This window comes from Aristolochia californica, unplaced genomic scaffold, assembly GCF_029961685.1.
Source record: "Aristolochia californica isolate CCGP_79_NKW_82.1479 unplaced genomic scaffold, dmAriCali1.0.hap1 SCAF_7, whole genome shotgun sequence".
NCBI lineage: Eukaryota > Viridiplantae > Streptophyta > Magnoliopsida > Piperales > Aristolochiaceae > Aristolochia > Aristolochia californica.
In genome coordinates this window covers 4,770,398-4,793,662 of record NW_027182268.1, presented here as the reverse complement: position 1 = coordinate 4,793,662, position 23,265 = coordinate 4,770,398, and the positions used below count along the sequence as shown (strand labels likewise).

General features: G+C 36.1%; 1 protein-coding gene across 3 annotated transcripts; it reads left to right on the top strand.

The window, feature by feature from the left end:
- Nucleotides 1–1,934: 1,934 nt before the first annotated feature.
- Nucleotides 1,935–21,611, top strand: LOC137936082 (kinesin-like protein KIN-14L). 3 transcript variants are annotated; one of them, XM_068780619.1, is made up of 23 exons: nt 1,935–2,296; nt 3,464–3,587; nt 4,046–4,132; nt 4,226–4,396; nt 4,564–4,670; nt 4,828–4,959; nt 5,084–5,262; nt 5,417–5,578; nt 5,783–5,874; nt 10,073–10,224; nt 10,315–10,488; nt 11,007–11,153; nt 11,423–11,614; nt 13,014–13,085; nt 13,236–13,291; nt 13,381–13,600; nt 17,648–17,839; nt 18,163–18,378; nt 18,829–19,179; nt 19,257–19,355; nt 20,054–20,194; nt 20,312–20,470; nt 20,881–21,611. In XM_068780619.1, the coding sequence occupies exons 1-23, from the start codon at nt 2,108–2,110 to the stop codon at nt 21,331–21,333; spliced, it is 3,867 nt and encodes a 1,288-aa protein (XP_068636720.1). In that variant the 5' UTR covers nt 1,935–2,107; the 3' UTR covers nt 21,334–21,611. The 3 variants fall into 3 exon arrangements, with proteins under 3 accessions (XP_068636720.1, XP_068636719.1, XP_068636718.1); XM_068780618.1 differs by having other exon boundaries at nt 2,021–2,296; nt 17,648–17,752; XM_068780617.1 differs by having other exon boundaries at nt 2,021–2,296; nt 18,832–19,179.
- The last annotated feature ends 1,654 nt before the right edge of the window (nt 21,612–23,265 follow it).

Below are 23,265 nucleotides of genomic sequence, written 5' to 3'. Positions count from 1 at the left end.
TATTTTTGGTATGTTTTTATGTCTATATCTTGTTCATTTATTCTTAAGTCAATGCATGATGTTGTGATGTGTCTTAAGTGAGAACAATTGTGGAAGAGGAATATATTGAAATCTAAGACAAACATGTGAACTTTATGCTCCTTCTAGTGTGTAGTTGTTATGGGATATAGATGGTTGAACATAGTTAATATAATCCAAATAAATTTATGAAATAGTATAAGGCGAGATTGGAAACCGAAGGATACATCCAATTTGTGTGGGACACTAGTTGTGAGTCCTATTTTAACAAAAAATCTTATGTTTTTTTTATTGTGAATTAAAGGTGGGCATTATCCCGCGTAGATATTAAAATTGTTTTTCTATATGATGAGATGGACCAGGATGTATATATGGTGAAACCTTTAGGGTATGTTACTAAGGGATAAGAAGTAAAGGTGGGCATACAAAAGAAGGTTATGTGTGGCCTTAAATAAAACCCGAGGACGTAGGTTCAAGAAATTCAACAAGATTGTGTTTGTTGTTGACTTTGTGCATAATTATGTAAATATTTATGTTTTTGTACTTCATCGATTGTCTGTTGTAGTCAATTTGATTATCTACGTGATTGTTATAGTAATCACTAATTATGATTGTAAAATAAAATAGAAAGTGTACAATCATTTAAAGAGTCGTTTTTAGATAAAAGATTTGGGAGTCTTGACAATTTTTTTTTTTTGGGTATTGAGGTTTTTAAATGTAAGTTAGGGATGATTTTGTCACAAAAGGAATACATAAAAATTGTTACAAGAAACTGGATTTCTTGGAGCTGAACTAGTGGATACTCTCATGGAAACTTGTTTTCATAAAGATCAGAGTCAAGTTCTACGTAGTCATACTTAATATCAAAGGTTAGTTGGGAAATTGGCTTCTGAGATGAATGCTAGAAATTAAAACTCCTTATATCAATTCTCCGAATCAACTTGCTAGTATCTTCACCAAAGTTTTCAAGAATAAATTTTTTTATCTTTTTTCTAACAAGTTATGGTGCATTTTGGTCAGCATATGTAAGTATGAAGGAGTTATGAGTCGAGGTTAACCTCTAATTACAAGAGTGCATTTTCTACCACGACTCTCCTTGTGGTTGCATCTCTTGATATTCTCTTTTTTCTTCCTATTAACCATCTCTAATCTTACAATCTATCAAGTATTAACAAAGTTGGGTTTTATGGTTTGTTCACATGCAATAAGAGTAGGAAGGCGAATCACCCAAGGATTATATCAAATGTCAATGGTTAAACCTCACCCATTTGACAAAAAAATAACAATTGTGAGTCTATTATGCCAAAGAGCTTTCCATGTACTTTATATCGAAGGAGTTTAAAAATTATTTCTATGTGGGATGCTAATGGTCACAACCCATCTCAACCCCCCTAAGTTGCCAAGCTAACACCAACTAACTCAATCCTTTGGAGTGTAAGTAGGCCACAAAAACTGAGAAGGCTGTAATTAGGGATATCAATCAATAAACATTGATTTAACCAAGTACTTACTTTGAAAGCCCGGGGACCATGGAAATCATTTTATCCACCAAACTGGGAGGCTCCCAATATATGGACACAAATAAAGGACACATTGAAGCGCTTTCTTTTCGTCAAACCAGGACCAGAAAGGACGAGCAAAAGCTGACGGACTGGAATTGGATCAAACGATACCAAGCAAAGCAACCATGAAACTCAATCCTTTACGACATGAATTTACAGCAAATTTACGCAATGCCATCCTGGCATCGTTGGTCGATTTTTCTGGTTCAAATTGTTGTTTGAAGAATTGGGACAGGTGAGTTCAGAAATATGTGAGAGGCAACAGAGCAGCGTGTCTCCGATTTAAGACAAGAGGGCGGGAGTGAAAAGTAATATTAAAGTATTTAATAAATTAAAAAAAGCTTTTATGGTGGAAATCCAAATCCAGAAAAAAAAAAAACCCAAATCTCCACGAAGCTTATGGTGGAAATCGCCTGGCGCTTTTCTCATTTCTCCAAATCCCCTCCTCTGCAGCTTTTGCATCGTTTCGGAGTCTGGTTGTTTTGATCGTAGCAACGGGGTTGGGTGGAGAGGAAGGGGCGGAACAAATGGCGGAGCAGCGTAGGTGGAACTGGGAAATTCCGGGGTTCGAACCGAGGATGTCGGTAGAGAGGGAGGATCCAAGGCCTCATACTGTGGTTCGGCGTTACTCGATTTCCACAGCTGCATTGCCGCACTTGGAGGTTTCAAGGCATGCTGTTGGAGTGAAGATTCAGAGGTTGAAGGATCAAGTTAAGGTGTGGTTTTTGTACTCTTTTTTATTGCTTCAGGTGATACGGGGATATGACGTGTCGAAATCGTTTTTGTGTTACTGTTTTTCCGAAGAGATTGTTTTTCCTGGAAATAGTTGCAAGCTATATTTAATATATCACTTTTTAAGTTTTTTATTTTATTTTATTTTTTGTGTGTTGGTTGTGTGACTTATGATTATATTTTTTTTTAGTGGATGAGGTCATTTGAAATTGTCTAGGACTGTACACGTCCTAGGATCAGGTTTGGGAATGGAATGCAGTCAAACTACTTGATGTTGGGAGGAATAGGTTGGAGCTCGGAAAAATGATTGGCTGAGAAGTGAATGTGATGATTGTGAATGGTGAAGCTTAAGCATGGATTGGCTGTTTAGAATTCTAAGAACGCAAATTTTTGATCGGCACTATGAAAGAAAATGTTAAGAACGGTTAAGTAGAGTACGTGCGTATGATGAATTACTGGCTGCTCCATCTGTTACGTGGCGGAAGATGCAGACAGTAAACTCTGACTGAGGGGTTGAAAGGATCATTTGGAACGTCATCTGCCTGCAAATTGAAGGCGGTAGACATGTTAAAACGCAACAATAATACTAGAAGAACACACAATTATATCCTTTAAAACATACCTGTCAAAGGGAGGTTGTGGTGGGAATGATCAGATGAAGAATTGATTTATAAAGAGAATGATATATGTATCAATAACAGTCCTGCCAAATGCCATTTCTTTCATCATTAGTTGGGACAATCTTGTCCCTTCATTGGTCCTCATCCAGGATGAACCATGATCTATCTCTCTCTCTCTCTCTCTCTCTCTCTCTCTCTCTCTCTCTCTCTATATATATATATATATATATATATATATATATATATATGTTGTTTATTCTTCCCAGTTCTCCACATTTGTTTCTTTTGGATGGATGCTCAAATGATGGATATTCTTTTAGCATATGGATCCAGTGGATAACCTATTTTGGCATGGGATAATCTTGACCTTTTTCTTAAATTGATGGATTAATTGGTTTGTATGAAGATTTATAATCTCAGCAACTTGATTTTGAATGGCATGGTATCGGTGCTCCTTTTAATATTTGTTTGTTTTTCACAAAGAGAGTTTCTTTCGTTTATTTATGAATTTTGTATTCTTATTCTTTGTAGCTTGCAAGAGAAGACTACTTGGAGCTGAGACAGGAAGCTAGTGATCTGCAGGAGTACTCTAATGCAAAACTTGATCGAGTTACGCGTTACTTGGGTGTTCTTTCAGATAGGGCGAGGAAACTGGGTAATGCATGGTTATATAGTGGTTTTGCTTCATTTCATGTTAGAAATAATTTTGGGCTTTATGTTCTTACTATTTTTGTTTGGCTTCCGTTTTCAACTGAGGAATGCTTGCAGCACTTTGTTGGGTTTTGAAATCAATTAGGTGCATTATACATTTCATAAGTAATATTTTTATTATGTGGTTATTATAATTCTTCTTCTTATTATTTTGACTATTATTATTATTATTATTTGATTGTTGGACCTTGTACTGTAGGGAGACTTGAACCCAAAATTTTACGCTAGAGACCACCTTTGTCTGCCTCCCATGAGGCCATTGAGCCAGAAGCCCAACCCTCTGTCGTTAGGGATAAAAGAAAGATTATGATATGCTTAATATAATGTGGAAGAATTTACTATAGCATGGCAGGATATGTTTCCTTACAAGCACTCTTGTTTTGTTAATTGTATGTGTCTCAGATCAGGCTGCTTTTGAAACTGAGGCCAGAATTTCCCCACTTATCAATGAGAAGAAAAGGTTGTTCAATGACTTGTTGACAGCCAAGGGTAATTTTTTATTTTTTTTTGTTGTATGCATATTTTGACCTTATATGACAGATTGTTGGATGTCATCCTTGAAAAATTGATGGAACTTTTCAGGCAATATTAAGGTGTTTTGTCGTGCAAGGCCATTGTTTGAAGATGAGGGCACATCAGTAGTTGAGTTTCCTGATGAATTCACTATTCGTGTAAAGACTGGTGATGATGCTATCACTGCTCAGAAGAAAGATTTTGAGTTTGATCGAGTCTATGGGCCTCATGTTGGACAAGGTGAGAGAACATCGAGGTGCCTTTATTGTGCTCTGCTTTGATTTTGAAAAAGTCATTTTGAAGTTTGTGTTCATTTTGAAGGTTGGCAGAATATAGGGATGCTATTTCCAGATTTTTTATTATGTTCTTAAAGTAAGTTTCCTACATCTGAATTTTATATATTGCAGGGGAGCTTTTCAACAATGTTCAACCATTTGCACAGTCAGCATTGGATGGATATAATGTTTCTATATTTGCATATGGACGATCACGTTCTGGAAAGACACACACCATGGTCTCTCTCTTACTGCCTAGTACTTTTTCAATATTACATGGATCACATTTAATTTCATGGTTTTGTGTGGAAAATACCCTGTCTTACAGTATCTAGCTAAGCCTGATAGCTATTATTCTGTCTCTCAACCTGCTGTAGTTTCTTTTTCTTTCTTCAGGTAGGCTCTACCCATGACCGTGGATTATACGTACGGAGTTTCGAGGAGCTATTTGATTTGTCAAACTCAGATAGCACTTCCACTTCACGATTTTATTTTTATGTCACTGCATTTGAGCTCTACAACGAACAGGTCTTATCACTTATATCTCTCTGTCTTTATGCTGATATTTTTTGTCTCAATTTTTTGGTTCATTTCAACCATGTAAAGTACTTAGATGAATGCATTAAAGGTTTGTCTTTGCTCTTGCATATAGGTTCGAGATTTGATCTCCCCATCTGGAAATAATCAATCAAAAGCTAGGATGGGTCCACCAGATTTGTTTGTAGAACTAGTACAGGAGAAAGTTGATAACCCTTTGGATTTTACAAGGGTACTAAAATCTGTACTGCAGAATTGGGGTATCGACAGTTTGAAATGCACTGTTTCTCATGTGTATGTTCTTAAATCTGACATTTAGTCCATGAGTATTACTCAGTATTATTTCCAAAAAGAAAAAAAAAAAGGCTCTGTATGTTATTTCTGTTTGAGATCTAATAATTGTCTTATCAAGCAATGTTCTTAGATATTGATTGTATGGAACTTTTAGGGTCCTTACAATTCATATCCATTATAGCAACACCGTCTCTCACGAGAACCTATATAGCAAGCTTTCTCTTGTGGACTTGGCTGGAAGTGAAGGATTAATTGATGAGACTGCCAGTGGTGATCGTGTAACCGATTTACTGCATGTGATGAATTCATTTTCTGCGTAAGTAATCTCTAAAGTTGTCATGTTTATTAACTTGGCAATATTGGTGCTTTTGACATTAAGGCAAGGAAGGGTGAATAGAGATTTTTTTTCTTTTCTTCGCCTTTTCTGTGATTAGGCACATGTTGGTGTCCTTGTTCTCCTATTTGTTTTTATTTGCCGTCCTCTATTTTTTTTAATGCTTTTTTTTTATTTTTTTTATAGATTGGGAGATGTATTAGCTTCCTTGAGTTCAAAGAAGGAGGTTGTACCTTACGAAAATTCCAGGCTTACAAAAATGCTTGCTGATTCTTTAGGTAACAAATAAACCTATCTGCATTTAACAGTTAATCGCTTTATGTTTAATTTACTTTCTGAAAATTTTGAAGTGGGTATTCTGCATTGACGAAATGAAAATGGTACATACTGATTCATGCACAGCTTTAGACTGCAAATCGTCCCAGATCAAGCCAAAAAAGGAGCACATTGTGTATGAACATTTTGAGAAAATGGCTTTTATTAACAACCGAGTCTATTCCTTTATGATTGCAATCAGACTATACTTTGCTCTGAATTTATAGTTATAGACATTTCGATAAAATGTTCCCAAGAGTTTTTTTTTGTATACTTAGAACATTTAATTGTTGTAAATTCACATTGGATACTTTATTTGTGTAGACAAAGAAATTATCATAAAAAAATACAACTCCTACCGAAGGTCCAGGTCATTGACATCGGTCGATGACCAAGATTGAATGAACCTGATTACCAGTTGACCGATGATCAAATTCGAAATTCTTGACAATCAAGGTATAGAGATTTTGTCAAACCGTTGGTTGATTGTCAAAGTCAATTTTTTTACCAAGATTTGGATCGATTGTTGATATCTGAGCCCAATTAACGATCAAAATAAAGTCAATATAGGCCACTATCAAAATTGAATTTAAAGAGAAGGCCACCTAAGCGAAGGAGGTGGCACATTGTGATATATGGCGTTGTAAGAGAGTTCCACCCAAGCAAAGGAGGTGGCATATTAGTAATACGTGGTGTTGTTGGAATGCTCCATCTAAAGAAAAGAAGTGACACTATTTTAAAATAAATGAGCTTAGGTATCATACCCTCATGGGAAGAGGAAAAAGTCTTGCCAAGTGTTTTTCTCTCCTTGCATGTGGAGCTAGTTAAGGGGAGAGAAAAAAAATAAGGGAGGGAAAAAGGTGAGGTGATTGAACCATTCCCATGACACTGTAATTAGAGGCCTCCTTATAGGCTTAAATGAGGGCTTTTGGAGTGGAGAAAGTGTTGGAGAAATTTACTGGACCTCCAAATCTCAAACTTTTCTAAAATCCTTATAGAACCTGTAACAAGCAGAAATCTTGTTGCAATTCTGTCAGAATCCCCTAAAGCTATCACAAAGCTTGCAGTAAGTAGAAATCCTACCACATCTTTGTCAAAAGTCCCTTGAAGCCATCATGGAGCTTGCACCAATTAGATGCTGGTGTAACTCCGTCATCTCTCCCAATGCCTCAAACTTCAAATTAGCTTGAAGCTCTTTTGGATTTCTAGTGAAAGTAACGGCAAACAATTATCTTTGTTGTTACTTTGCCGCTATCTTAGGACTCGCTGCTGCAATACGAGGCCAAGCAACTTTGTGCATGGAGATCAAATCAAAAGACAATATCAGAGATAGGACCTCAGATTACTTGAAATCTTATTAATTTCTTTTGTTGCTGTATTAATGTTCGTGATGTTTCACAAACCGAATCCTTTTGTAGGTTGACAATTTGTATTGTAATTATTTATTTATTTAGTTTGGTTAACATTTTTCAAAATTATTTAATAGACATGTTTTCTTAACCTAGATGTTTTACTTTTGTAAGAGATTAATGGGACTGGCCACAGATCCCTAAATAAAGATGTTAGTTGTGCTCATTAAGTAGCAATGTGGTTGTGACGATACATATGGTGCTGCATGCATCGCAATCAGATCCCCATGTTGGTTGTATTCTGTGTTTATGACCATGGATTATGTTTTATTACTTTTGATTCTACTTAGTTTTAGTTGGCAGTCTTTACAGGCTGGGAATAATCTTGAGGTGGGGAATGGATTTTTTATGCAGTATGTATGAAATTTTGAAAATTTAAAATAAACTGAGATTAACTCATGACTGGTTCTTACTAGCCTTACCCTTTAGTTACGTGAAAGTAAAAGCTCAAATACATACTCAAATGTGGTGTACCGAAATTTTTCTCCTTTCATTTGCTAATCTGGTAAACAAATATCTATCTAGCCTTAATATTCTGGTCCAAAAAAGGATCTTTTTGTCAGTAAAGAAAAAATAGGGTCTTGATCTGATTAATTCGCTTGGATTCTCTAGATATCTGGTGTAATGAGGTCTATTGGCACCTATGTGCTTAGTGGAGTTGTGTTTTGTATCCCTTCTGCAGGTAAACTTGATTTACTTACAATTTTTCCCTTTTTTTTTTTTTGAGAAAGAGCAAATTTTATTAAGGAGCCAAGAGGCCAAACAAGATTGTAGAGCATGAAAGAGGGGGTCCCTAACAATGAGTGATTGGGGGGACACTCCTGCTCTGGCAAGGGAGTCAGCCAAGACATTGGTTGATCTTCAAAACATGAATCCAATTAATTGCATTTGAAGCAAGAGCTTCAAAGAAATGAGGTCTTAATCTCCAAAGGGGCAGGGTCTTCTTGCTGCACCTGTTGATGGCAACTAGGAATCTCCTTCAACTATTAGGCTGCCACGGAAATGTCTTTGAAAATCTTGAGATCTTGGACAAGGGTTGAAGTTTCAGCAAGGTTTGGGTCTGCCAGACCTAAAGGCATGGCAAAGGAGAGAAGTATCTCTCCAATGCTGGATCTGGAAACTTCTCCATCGCCTGCTCCATTGGGACCAATGCTGAAGACAGGTGTGCTTCGGGGCTGATAAGGAGGTGATCCACGTCCATTTGTCTTGGAAATTGCCTGCCTCAAATTGCTAAAACGCCTTTGGAGTGGAAAGCCAGTTATTGATGTTGCTTTGGGTATGAAAAGGACAGAGGTGCAGTTTTTCCTTGAAAACGGCACTGATTCCTCTCTAGCCATATCATTCAAGGGATGTAGGTGACACATGCCTTAATAATTTTTCCCAGCTTAGGAAGAAAGAAATCGAGGACTTGTGAGACTAGGCTTGACTACGAGTTTGGGATGCAACAGTTTATTTCTAAGAGGTTGAGGAATTGCATCCAGATATGCCAAGCACAGGGGCGCAGAACCAAGATGTGGTTGATAGACTCATCGTTGGTGGGTGAGGCTGGAAAGGAGAGTTCCAATTTTACACAGATTATACAACATCAGAACTTTCCCTTTTAGCAAACATCACTTTGTGGGGCGCTGATAGGGATCACGCTCAGGCAGCAAGATTGCCACCTGCGGTGGGATCACCTGAGAGGTGTCGAAAACAGTTGACAACAGAGAAATCCTGCCAGCTTCAAGCTCCCAGATGAGGAGGTCCTCCATGCTTCTTTGGAGGTAAAGACTGTTGAGTTGATGGATGAGGTCCGACACGGCTTCACCTTTAGCATCACTGAGTGCTTTCTGCAATCCTAGATCTCAGTTTATGTTGTTGCTGCCACCACTGATTGCTTCAACAACTACTCGATCGGGGTGGTGGCCAATCCTGACATTGTGCCAGAATCAGACAGAGGTCTTGACCTACTTGGAAGTGCAAAGAAGAGTTGATCTTGGGAAATATTGGAGCAATTTCTTGCTGGAGGGGGGAGCATTGTTGTCTTCTCCAAACCACCAACTGTTCTCACCTAATCGAATTTTATGCAGCACCAAACATTTTCAAATGGTGTCTCTGCATCGATTGATTTTCCAACACCTTGGTTTATGCCAAGGCTTCCCTGCTATTTGTGCTTTAACACCTTTTACCATTTAACCAGTTGATGTTTGAAGCCACTTTTTGATCCTTTCCTGATCTTCATGAGCTTTTTTATTTTCTAGCCACACTCGCTGGACAATGTAGGAATGAGAGGTAGTAGGATGGGATGGCTCTTATAGAGGAGTGGATGGAGGTCAGACGCCCAGCCTTTGAGAGAAGTCCCCCTTCCAAGTTGACAATCTCTTTCAATTCTTTCAAGCACCGGATTCCATAGGAGTTTGTCTGGCCTTGAGGAGAACAGCGAGAGGCCCAGGTATGATGCGGGAAAGGAGCCTACCTGGCAGCTGAGGGTAGAGGCTATGTCCTTTAAATCTGGTTGGTTGAGATTGAAGCTATAAAGAGTTGACTTGTGCTGAGTCACTTTCTGACTGGAAACGAATGTGAAGATAGCTAGAATTGCTTTGAGATTAAGAATCTGAACTTGATTTACTTGCAAATTATTCTAATTATATTGTAAATTTAGATTATCATTGTTAGTAATGTAATATTGATACGAGTATTGTTCTTTTTGTTGAAAAGTTCTATGATAATGGGTACCATTCACAAAAAGTTGTATGACTATTTGATTTTGCAGGTGGTAGTGCGAAGACTTTGTTGATTGTGCATGTCTGTCCAAATGTTTCAAATGTTAAAGAAACATTGTCCTCGCTCAACTTTGCGTCTCGAGCACGAAATGCTGAACTTAGTCTTGGAAACCGGGATACAATTAAAAAGTGGAGAGATGTGGTGAATGCTTCTCACATTGCTTAAATTAGGCTAAAATTGGGTTGGAAAGTATGGATGTTTCTTTAATATGTGTCATGGTTGGTCTTGAAGGCAAATGATTCACGCAAGGAATTATATGAGAAAGAAAAGGAAATCCATGATCTAAAGCAGGAGATTTTGGGACTAAAGCAGGCACTTAAAGATGCCAATGATCAGTGTGTCCTACTCTTCAGTGAAGTCCAGAAGGCGTGGAAAGTTTCTTTCACACTGCAAACTGATTTGAAGGTCTTTTTAACGTAATCCATTTATTCTGTTTTTTCTTAAATTTTTGTAGGATAAAAATCTGGCAAGAGTTTAACATATGTGCCTCACATGAAGGTCTTTGCATGCCTGGGTGAAGTAGTTAAGTAAACTGTTTAATTCAGTTCCTGTTTGTAATACTCAACTGTAAAGTGTTATCATATGGTACGTTTTGGCCTAGACTTTGTTAATCCACAGGAGCATACATGGGCCTTCCAATCTGTGATATGATTAAAATTAGGTACAGGGATCATCTAAGAGCTTTCTGTCCTTTCTCTTTATTGTTAGTGTTTGAAGGTGTTACCCAATCTGGAAACTTTTCTCTCTTTTATATGGTTCATCTTGTTAAAGAATGATGATATAAATCAAAAAAAGAAAGAAAATAGCAATTGAAAGGATATTGGTAATGGTAGGCATTCCTAGGCTACTATTGTTGGATGCAACATGCTGTTTGCTGTTAAAGACATCATTTTCTTTCTCAGTTTTTGTTGGGTTTTTTGCAGTCAGAGAATATATTGTTGGCTGACAAACAAAAGATGGAGAAAGAGCAAAATGCACAACTTAGAAATCAAGTTGCTCATCTTTTGAAATTGGAACAAGATCAGAAACTGCAGATACAGGAACGAGATTTGATCATCCAGGCTCTTCAGGTAAAACTTAAGTTTGTGTGAATTGTACATTATTCTGGTCTCAGGTCTGATGGGTTTGTTGTTGCTGTGCTTTCTTGTGGGTCCTGAGACTATTCATAATTCATTTTGAGTTCTTATACGGTCTTGTCTTCCATGGGCAATGAAGATTCTTTGCAAGTTAGCCTAAAGGACATGATATATTTATGAATTATCTAGGTCCTTTCTCTTTTTCCTCATATAAATTGCTGCCTTATTTTGATTATATTGGACTCGTTATTGTTTTGACATAGGCGAAAATTAAGAGTGTTGAACTTCAACTCAATGAAGTCCTCCATTCTAGTGATACAAGGTCAACTATTGGCTCTGAGTCTGGGTCTAATGGGGTACTATCAACTCCGACAGCAACAGCAGATAGCAGGGATTCTTCATTGGTTACGAAGAAGCTTGAAGAAGAACTTGCAAAACGAGATGCTCTTATTGAGGTATTTCTTATCTTATATGTCAGCCATATCTTTTACAATTTTCATTGTTTCATGAGTAGGATGGAATTCTCCACTCTTTGATTTTGAGATGCCTGTGTAATCACCCATGTATCAATGTACTAATGCATGACTCTGATAGAAACTGTTTGCATTTTTTATTTTTTAGTTTCACACTAAACATAATAAAACAGTGTTTTGAGATGCTTGTAATTTTCTTTTAATACACTTAGTGGATTGATTTTTATTTATCCTTTTGAGAGAAGTATCAATTGAATTTGTTTGTTTGGAAACTCTCTCAAAGAGCTTGAGATTCGCCCTAGGCTAAAGAGAGAGCCTAGGAGAAAAGAGAGAAAAATTGAAAGTGCTAGGTTAGGATTAGATGCTTGGCATGCTTAGTGGAAACATAAAAAAAATAAAACACTTGCCTGCCTCCTTACTCATGTTATGCTGTATTGAATAATGCTTTAGTAGTGGGGCTCACATAGGCTGAAGCCCCCTACAAACCCTAACCCTAGCTACAGTATAAAATATTCCCAAAATACACCTGCATTCTCTTACCAATCCCAACCTTAACTATAATGTAAAATATTCCCAAAATACCTCATCGTTCCCATCTAATGGATGTTTGCATACGTGCCCTAGATTAGATGCTAATTCTACCCCTTACAGTAATGTAAAATACTAAAGATCCTAACAGAATTGAGTCTAATGAGAAGAAAAAGGCGGGGCAAAATATCAAACAGAAGAAGCAAAAAAAGCTCTCTTAATCTTTTGCAGGATGGTAAAGGGTAAGCAATTAATTCATTTTAGCCAATTTGTTTTATACATTGAACGGAATTGTACCTACTCTTGACAATGGCAGAGGTCACTACTTTCTTTGAATGTAGCTGCCAAATGCTGAGGCTGTAGCTGTTTTTCTTTTTCTTCGTGGACTTTGTTCAAAACCTTGATTTCCACTGGTTTTTTTACCTTGAGGGGCCACGGAGATGATGATCATCACTGCATAATCTGCTTTGAGGATGCCTAGAAAACTTGTTGTCCTTAGTATTAGTCATTCTCAATGAATGGTGAAGATAATATAAGGTTTGGAGGAGGATGATAAAGGCTTGGCATTGTTCAGTTCTTTTGGTAAAATACTTGGCAGATGCCTTTAATGGCTAAGTCATTAGTTATGCTCAGTGTGTATGTGTTGATTCTTTTTAAGAGGAAATGCAATTCTACAATCCTACCTGTTTTGCGCATGTGGAAAGAAGATGAGTTAATTGTTTCTAATTGTGTCTTTGCATGTTACTAATCCTTGTGGGGTTGCTTTATATTTTCATTTTGAGGTTTTTGTACTCCAATGTTTTTGCTTTTTCATCTTTTGGACCATAACATATTGGAATTGCTATTTCCTCAGAGACTTCATGAAGAAAATGAGAAGCTTTTTGACAGATTGACTGAGAAAGCTTCCCTAGCTGGTTCTCCAAAGGTGCCGTTTTAGTTCATTTTCTTTTTGGAGCCCTCAAAGAGAACTTGTGCAACTGCTAATCCTTTAGAGCTATACTTGTTCTGCAACTTCTTTATTCTTCGCTATTAGTGGTGCTGAAATCACATTTTTTGTGTATTACAATTTGAGTAGGTATCAAGCCCATCTGCTATAGGACTGGTGAATCTTCAGTCTCAAGAGCTAGACAGGTATAAAGGACTGAACGTTGATTATGGATTTTTTTGTATATGTTCTTCATTGGTAACTTTTAAGTTCTTTGTTTTTATTGTGCTTGCAGGAGTGAAAGTGTGAAAGGAAGCCCTCTTGATGTTGTTCCTGTGGCATCACCTCCTGACCAGAATGAGAACTCTACCAACGCTATTGTAAAATCAGGTGGGGAGAAAGCGAAATCTACCCCTGCTGGAGAATATTTGACAGCTGCACTGATGGACTTTGATCCTGATCAGTATGAAAGTCTTGCTACTGTGGCTGATGGAGCAAACAAGCTTTTGATGCTGGTCAGTTCTTGACTGCATTATTTATTATATGCTTTTTGTTGTTGTTCTAGATTTAGTTTATTTTATTGTGAACGTAGATTTGTGAGGTGGGACCGTTTTATCCTTTGAATGACTCTGTATAAGGTATTTGCTTATTCAATGTTTTTCTTTAATCCTTTGATAATTCTTTCGGTGGTAAAGGAAAAGTTTGGTATAGTCAACTCAAAATTTTCTTCCAGTCTCATCATTCCAATTGAGTGAGATAAATTTGACTGTACTGGGATGAGAAATATATACAGATATGAAAGTAATTAAGCTGAAAATGTTGGCCATCTTTGGAATTAGTCTTTGGTACAATATACAGGCTAACTGATGCCTTATATATAGTCAAAGATAAATCGTTCATTTACTAAGTGTGGTTTTAACCACTTGTTGAATTTCTGGAAAAGAGAAATACTTCACTGGCTTGTTGTAATTTGAGTACAATGAACCTCTACTTATAATAGAGGAAACAAATAAAATCCAATTACAATTAAACAACCATTGTCCCGTTATGCCCAAAGTTTGACATTTAGAGATAAGTCCTAACATAATTAAACAACTGAATATAAATAGAAGACTAAAATAACTAAAACTTCTTTTAATTATAACACTTTTGTGAGACATCCTCCCATGAGACTCTTGTAAGATTCTACTATATTAGTTACTGCTTTGTGAGACTTCTTTCTGTGAGAATCATGTAAGACTCCCATACCTGCTCTTCAACTCTCCCCTTCAAGTTGGAGTTTATAACTTCTACTTGTAAGGAAAAAGGTTTTTGGTCTTTAATCTTCTTTTGCTGAAAAAATTCTTCATAGATGCAAATTTTTCATATTTTGTTCTCCCCCATTTCTTGAATATCTTGGTCACAATAAAATTACCATGACATAAGGAATAAAATACTTCTTTCATTTTCTTCTCCCCCTCAAGTTGGGATGAAAAGGACACAAAGACCCAACTTGGACAAAACACAATATGGGAAAAGAAAATCACTCCTAGCCATACGACAAAGTTCCATACACCAGTAAAAAAGGTCGTAGTCTGAAACACACTTCACTCAATTTCAAAGGCAGAAAAATGGTCCAATTTTAGGGTACAACTAAGAATCTAACATTTTATGGGTAGTTCAAACGAAAAACACCTCTTGTGTGAAGAATAAAAAAACTTAATTCAAGGTGGATGTTAGGCATACTCTCGAAAAACCTTCTCCCCCTTTTCAGGATCTTCCATCAGAGACAATTGGAGATGTCTTGCCCAACTTCACACTTCTTCGAAGCCCCCAGTTAATTTTGAGTGGACCCTGCTGCTTGTTGGTGTCCTTAAATTAAACTTTGATGGATCCTCTTTCGGCAACCCTGGCTTAGCTGGTTTTGGTAGAGTGATTCGTGACTCTCTTGGGAACCAGATTGTCTCCTTTTCTGGCCCTCTTGGTATTGCGGATTCCACGATGACTGATCTCCATAGCTTGCTTAATGGGCTATGTGTTTTCCGCAATTACTGCACCGGACCCATTCTAATCAAGGGAGATTCTAAGGTAGTGATAGGCTGGTGTGAGCATTCCTCAGTGCCTTCGTGGCGCCATTTTTTATGAAATTATGGAATTTGTCAACTTATTTGATTGTTTTTGGTCTCTCATCCCGAGATTAGTAAATTCTGTGCCTGATGTTTTAGCCAAGAAGGTAGCTTCCTTGCAATCTCTTGCTGTTAGGAGTTAGCTCCTCCTTTTTTTGGTTCTCTTAATAAAATCACCTTTCATAAAAAAAAAAAGAAGTGATGAAAATAGAAGATGATAAATTGAAGAAGTACCAAAGAAGAATAACCTTAATTGAAAGGAGGTGACTATGTGATACTCATACTTCCAAACGAATCTAGAATGTGACCTTTTTTTAAAAGAAAAAATAGGGGAGATTGTGACGGTAGAACTGTAAAAATAAATTAAGAAATCAACTTGACCAAGTATGACCTTAAAGAAACTTTCTTAAGGTGAAGATAATTTTTGGAGATGACGACGCGGAAGATACACAACTAAGTAACAACAACGCAAAAAATTGAAATCAACATTCAAGCAGGATATCGCATACCTTGAACGAGCACATTATGAAGTGATTAAGTCTGACCAAAACTCTATGATTAGAAGAGAAATTTGTCTAAAAAATTGAGACTCTAGGAGAAAAGGAAACTCAATTCACGTCAATACATGGAGAGGTAATAGGAGAGAACAGGAAAATGAAAGATTTTTGGCAAAATTGACCTTTGGTACTTCTTATATCGAGATCTCACAAAATATAGCTCTGAATCACAAATGGTTCGTTGCTCCAGAAATTAGACTCAAAAAAATTTTGTTTGATACCCAATTTGACATAAAAAGCTTCATTCTTGAATCTGTTATGATCGACTTGATTTTTTTCGTTTTGTAGCATGACCCTTGCTAACTCTAATGAGAATATCTCCTTACACATAGATCTGATTGACATGAAAGTTGTTCCTTTTGGACTTCGATATTTTCTTTCAAGTATAACATTTCTTCATGAAATATACTTCTTTTGAGAAAAGAATTTGATAGATTTCAGACTCTGTAATCTGGCCGAACCGAGTACTCTTTCTTCTTTGGCCAGCATGACCATGGACTCTTATGACATTGATATCTTCCTGTAGAAAACTCAGATTGAGAATTGGTTTGATAGGTTAGAAAACATACTTACACATATTTATTTTGACGTATAATTATCCATATAAAGTCTCATTCTTGATGGCATAAAACGTTTAAAAAATTGAAGTTTTTTGCTGCTGTTCAAACTTCTCTTGTTGTTTGACTTTTGCTGTTTCAAATATCAATTTTTCTTTGTAGGAAACTCCAAATATCAAAATTCTTTTTGAGTTGGAAAATAAATTCAAAGATATTTCTGTTAATATATAATTTGAAATATGAAAAGTTTTGTATGGAGGTACTAACACCAAGGAAACAACGGTATTGGGACAAGAAAGGAAGAAAAAGGTGGAATACGAACCTAAACTACTAGAGGAGTTAAATAAAAAAAGGATCACATTATCTCTGTAGGTTGACCGACTCAACTTATAAAATTCGCTTGATAGCGTGTTAAATTCTGGAAAAGAGAAATACTTCACTAATTTGTTATAATTTGAGTACAATGAACCTCTATAATAGAGGAAACAAGTAGATTCCTTTACTAAAAAAAAATCACTATAAAAAAGTAGAATCCAATTATAATTAAACTACTCTTGTCTCGGTTACACCCAAAGTTTGACTCTTAAATCTAAGTCCTTGCATAATTAAACAACAGAACCTAAATAGAGGACTAAAATAACTAAAACGCCTTTTAACTATAACACTTCTGTGAGACATCATCCCATGAGACTCCTATAAGATTCTGCTATATTAGTTACTGCTTAGTGAGGCTCATGTCAAACTCTCCTATATTTGTTCTTCAATACCACTTTTGTATATAATGCATATTTTTCACAGACTGCTGATATGCTTAAACATGCGTCTACAACTTGCCTGAACCTAACGCAGAATGCATTGATGATATGTGGAACAATTACTTAATTGCTGAAGTTCAGGAGCCTTGCTGGATTTCAGAAATGGCCTAGTGAACATTTTAGCACTATTGATGGATGTTAAAAGTCAATTGCTTTTAGAACCTGTATACTAAGAGCAACAAGATCAGAGTTTCTCTTTCCAATCTTTAGAACTAGATACAAATAGAGAGTCTAGAAAGTTTTCAAATTTCTAAAGAAAGAATCATATTTGAGTTAAGAACCTCTGAGTTGTTTGATGCAGCTATTTTATCAGGCATACAGTTCACTGTAGTTAGTATGAGTTGTGATTGGAGTAGGCTTGTCATGGTTTCCTCTATTTTTCTTATTAAAGTGAACACTTATGTTTAGTACTCTTTTTAGTTCTAGAAACTATGGATGCTCTTGCCTGTGTTGACGTGAAAGGAGATTATTTACTTCTCGTCTAGTAATATTATTTCTTTGAAAATAAATGGATTGAATTTATTGCAGGTATTGGCTGCAGTAATTAAAGCAGGAGCTGCAAGAGAGCATGAAATACTTGCTGAAATTAGAAATGCTGTTTTTACATTTATCTGTAAAATGGAACCACGGAGGGTAATGGATACAATGCTTGTTTCTCGTGTTCGAATTTTATATATTAGATCTTTGCTTGCTAGATCGCCAGAACTTCAATCAATTAAGGTAATGAAACTTCACTGCTTCCTCTGTTTATTGAGTTTATGTTCTTCTGAATAACATTTTAATTAATTTCAAAGAGAACCAATCTGAAGAGGGGTGGAAACTGAAGTTTTTTTTTCCTTTTCATTTCCTGTTCCTATATTTTGATGGGTTAAGCAGTCTATGGGCCCATTGCCTCTGATCTGATCATGCATGAAATCTTGAATGTAATAAACCTTTGTGGTTTTTTTCCTATCATAATGGGTTGCTTGTGATAATTTCTTCTTATTTTAGTTAACGAAGGGGAGATGGTCAGTCATGTTTTTATCTATTACCTGTGCTTGTAGGTATCTCCAGTCGAACGTTTTCTAGAGAAGGCTAATAATGGTCGGAGTAGAAGCTCCAGTAGGGGCAATAGTCCCGGCAGGTCACCGGTGAGGTATGATCCCTCATGGAGGAATGCTCTCGGTGATGACCACATTCATGGATTTAAAGTGAACATTAAACAAGAGAAGAAGTCCAAGTTTTCATCCATTGTTTTGAAGCTTCGGGGGATTGAGGAGGTAGAAATGCTACCTTAATTTTCATTTGCATACTTATTGCTGTCTACCTACTTCCGTTTCCATTGTTCCTGCATGCTTGTTTACAAGACCTATCTCTTTTCCACTTCGTTTACTTTGGTTTGGTCTTCCATGAAATAACCAAGGATTGGAGGCTTTCTGATATTGAGATTCAGCACTAGACCATGTTTTTCTGTTGTCCAAAATAAACAATGAGCCTTACCGATCTCTGGTTAAGACATGAGGTTCACCTGTTCACCATGAATCAAATATTGCAATCTAATGATGATCCATAAGGATTTAAGTGGTCTGAAATTATATGATTGGTGACGAGGGGCTGACACCCAGAGCAGAAACTTTGTAACTGTTTTTGTTAATTGAGTTCTTCTATTTCATTTAAACAAAAAAGTTTGTGTTCTGATAATTAGTATATGTGTGGTTCCTACTGGACAGGAGACATGGAAGCAGCATGTGACTGGGGGGAAGCTGAGGGAAGTTACTGAAGAAGCCAAGAGTTTCTCTGTAGGAAACAAGGCTCTTGCTGCTCTGTTTGTTCACACTCCTGCTGGAGAGCTGCAAAGACAAATCCGATCCTGGCTTGCAGAGAACTTTGAATTTCTCTCTGTTACTGGTGGTGATGGGATTGGTGGTGCCTCTGGACAGTTGGATCTCCTTTCAACTGCAATAATGGATGGGTGGATGGCTGGTCTTGGTGCTGCCATGCCACCCAATACCGATGCTTTAGGGCAGCTTCTGTCTGAATATTCCAAGAGGGTTTATACTTCTCAATTACAACATCTGAAGGTAGATTTCACCTTTCTCCAGTGTTTCCCATAAGGCAATTTATGCCAATTAATAGTTCAAATTGGTGCTCCTTGCAGGATATTGCTGGTACCTTGGCAACAGAGGAGGCAGAGGACTTGGCTCAAGTGCATAAGTTGCGTTCTGCACTTGAATCAGTTGACCACAAGAGAAGGAAGGTACTGATTTGTCTTTCTATTGGGGCCATATGTTCCATGTTCCTGTTTCCATGTTTTATAATTGGTCGTACATCAGACTTGATGGTCTTGAAATGTCTAGGTGAACATGTACATTGTAGACAAAAAAGTTCTCTAGTGGCTGTAAAATACAAGCTATTAAATGTAGAGTGCATGTCTTTCTTTTTTTACTCTGCTCTTTTTTTTTTTTTTACACCCTACAATTGCTGGTTGTAAGGGACATGCTCCCCCAAATTTTGTAATTTCTCTCGTTTTATTAATACATCTTTTTCAAAAAAAAAAAAAACTTGTTTTGTTTACTCTGCTCTTGAAACTGTGTGATGGAGTTTGCAGGTGGCTTAATTCTTTAATTCTTTTCTACTGTCATTATGTAACTTGTCTTTTTTTTTTCTAACATGAATAGATTCACTGTTTCATGTAATAGAATTAACCGACCTCTGAACAAGTTCGTGAGATTGGGTTCTTGAAAATCTTTTGCTTCTCATTGTTTAAGCAACGTTTGTTCATAGACTTCTACAACAGTCACATATCATCAGTGACTACAATGAACTCCATTCAATGTTTTAATTCATGTGCTTCTCACTGTTGTCGCTTGATCTATGAACTGTAATCTTATTGTTTTATTGTTTTTTTAATTCTGGTGGTGGGAGTAATCTGGTACTTTTTGTTTTTTTTTCAAGATTCTGCAACAAATGCGGAGTGATATAGCCTTGTTGACAAAAGAACAAGGTGGTTCACCTATCCAAAATCCATCTACTGCATCTGAAGATGCACGATTAGCATCATTGATATCTCTTGATGGCATCTTGAAGCAAGTCAAGGTTTGGTTTGCTACAAAGAAATAATAGTTGTGAATCTGCTTATAGTTATAAATCTGTTTTACTTTGTGATTGAAGTTTGAATATAAGATAGAAACATGTTCTTCACTGTTTGTATAGGATATATCAAGACAAGCTTCTCAAAACTTTCTGTCCAAAAGCAAGAAGAAAGCCTTACTTGCTTCTCTAGATGAACTCTCTGGAAGAATGCCTTCACTTCTTGATATTGATCATCCGTGTGCTCAAAGACTGATTGCTGATGCCAGGACAGCAGTACAGGTATGAAAATCAATCCCTTTATGCATAGAAACTTTGGGGAACTAGCACTTAGCCCTCCTGAGGTTGAATTTCAAATCGTTGTGTCTGAGTGAATATCTGACCTTTGTGCAGTCATCTTCTTGCTTACATCTGCTTTTTCTATTTAAAAAGAAAAAAAACCCTTCTTTTTGCATTGGCCTCCTCTTAGAGAGTTGGGGTGATATTGTTGGCATGTTTGAGGTCACTACCATTTGGATATGTTACCTGTTTATTTCCTTTACTGGAGATGAATGTCTTTCATTTCAAAGTTGCTCTAGTTGCTGGTCATTATGTGGAGGTGGAACACCACAACCTTCAAATTAGGAACTACACAAAAAGTTGGGAGGAATTTTTTTTTTTTTTCTGTTCATCATCTGCTATTTGTTGTGCAGTCCGTTCCTGAAAAGGATGACCAATCTGGGCAGGCTCAACTATCATCGGCCTCTTCTGATTTGGCTTGTGGGCAGGAGACGATTGTGTCACAGTGGAATGTGTTACAGTTCAACACTGGTTCGACATCACCGTTTATCATCAAATGTGGAGCCAACTCCCAATCTGAGCTGGTTGTCAAAGCAGATGCAAGGGTTCAAGAACCAAAAGGCGGTGAAATCATCAGAGTTGTTCCAAGGCCGTCGGTCCTTGCTGAGATGTCATTGGAGGAGATGAAGCAGGTGTTTGATCAACTGCCTGAAGCAATAAGTTTGTTGGCAATGGCAAGAACTGCTGATGGGACTCGAGCCCGATACTCGAGATTGTACCGGACATTGGCAATGAAAGTTCCACTGCTGAGAGACTTGGTCAGCGAGCTTGAAAAGGGTGGAGCACTAAAAGATGTAAGATCGTAGATGTAATCACTGAGTAAATATGTTTTTGTATTTAGAGATGTCTTGTGTTAGTTATCGAGATGAAAGGTGTGCGTTAATATTATTATTCTGTAAACGCCGGAATCGTAATGGAAACAGGTCTGCATGATCAGTTTACCCGTCGATTTTCTCCATTTCGCAATCTCTGAACTCATTTTTTTGTTTTTTTTTCATAACTTACTATCTCTGATATTTTTGTAAATTCTTTGTAAGCATTTGTAGTCGGAAACGGAAGATTATGAATTCTGTAGAATGTCCAAGTCTAGGCCTGTGAATACAAAAGACTGATCCACACTGGTTGCCTTTGGTTATAATTGTTGCGGGTAGCTAGGGGTGGTATCGGGCCGAGATGAGCCCGAACTTGCTTATGTCCGAGTTTGAGCCCGAACTTACTTATGTTCAAGTTTGAGCTGAGTCTCGTCTTGAGCCTAAAATTGTTATCGAGTTTGAGCCCAACGAGTTCGAACGGAGCTCGAGTTTTAACATACATTTAAAACTTTTCAAAAAATATATATCGAATAAAATGTATATAAAATTATGCATATATTTTACATAAAATTGGGCATAACTTATATATATAATACGTGTATAAGATTGAGCATAACCTCTACTTAAAATTGAGTATAATCTATATATATAATACTTGTATAAAATTTGGTATGACTTCTACTTAAAATTGGGCATAATCAATATACATAATACTTGCATAAACACTCCATAAAATTGTCTATATATTCCATAAACACTTCATGAAATTGTTTATACACTCCATAAAATAATCTAAACACTCCATACACTGTATAACATTATAAATAAACTCCATACAATAATCTAACACAACAAAATTAAATAAAATATTACTATTAATTTACAATCACCCAAATAAAAACTATAAATCCTTTAAATAAAATCCTATTACTATTACAGACTTACTAGAAAATTACAAGAAATATTTTAAATTTTTCTTAGGAAAATTAAATGGACCTCTTATTGCCTTTTCTAAGGAAATAAATAAAAATTAATAATTAATCTAATATATTATTATACTTATCGACAAATTTTTAATCACATGAAATGTCAAACACAAAATTGCTATGAAAATTGCCTCATGCTCAAAGTATTATATCAGCAACTGTCAAATACTTATTCAAAATTTTTCTATATGGTTTTCTAACCCATCTTGGCAAGAAAATCTTACTTAGAAAATTATATGATTTTTTAAAAAGAATTTATAATTAGAAAAATATTTTGAAAAAACATGAGGCACTAATGGTCCCTATATTTCTATTAAAAATGTCTTTTTAACATTTATTGAAAAAACTACTAATAGTCTCTAGAAACGTATTTCTACTAAAATATCTTTTCAATTTATTTAAGAGCCATGAGGAAGGGACAAAGTTTTTTTTCTTTGTTTATGATCTCGCACGTAGGGGTGGCTTTGAATAAATTATATATAAAATTATGCATACATTTTAAAAAAATATAATGATAGGGGAGGTTCAGAATTGAATTTCAATAATGGATTAAAATGCACCAATATTAATATTTTTTACTCCAATTGTTGTCTAGCTTGTTTTGTAATTTTTGAATCTGGCCATAATTTATCATGGCCTCCTTAGTACCCATAGATAAAAATTTATATTCTAGGAAAAACTAAAAATATTTTTCCTATGATACATATTCCCAAAAAAACCTTTAAATAAAATTTTATTACTATTAGTGACTTATTAGAAAATTACAGGAAATATTTTAAATTTTTCTTAGGAAAGTTACATGGACCTTTTATTGTCTCTTCTAGGAAAATAAATAAAAATTAATAATCAATCTAATATATTATTATACTTATCGATAAAATTTTAATTAAATAAAATATCAAACACAAAATTGCAATGAAAAATGCTTCATGCTAAAAGT

Excerpts from the sequence above, each read along its gene's own strand:
- LOC137936082 (XM_068780619.1), top strand. The coding sequence starts at position 2,108 with ATGGCGGAGCAGCGTAGGTGGAACTGGGAAATTCCGGGGTTCGAACCG. Across the intron at positions 5,875-10,072 it reads AATGCTTGCTGATTCTTTAG|GTGGTAGTGCGAAGACTTTG; the intron begins GTAACAAATAAA and ends TTGATTTTGCAG. Across the intron at positions 18,379-18,828 it reads AGCTTCGGGGGATTGAGGAG|GAGACATGGAAGCAGCATGT; the intron begins GTAGAAATGCTA and ends CCTACTGGACAG.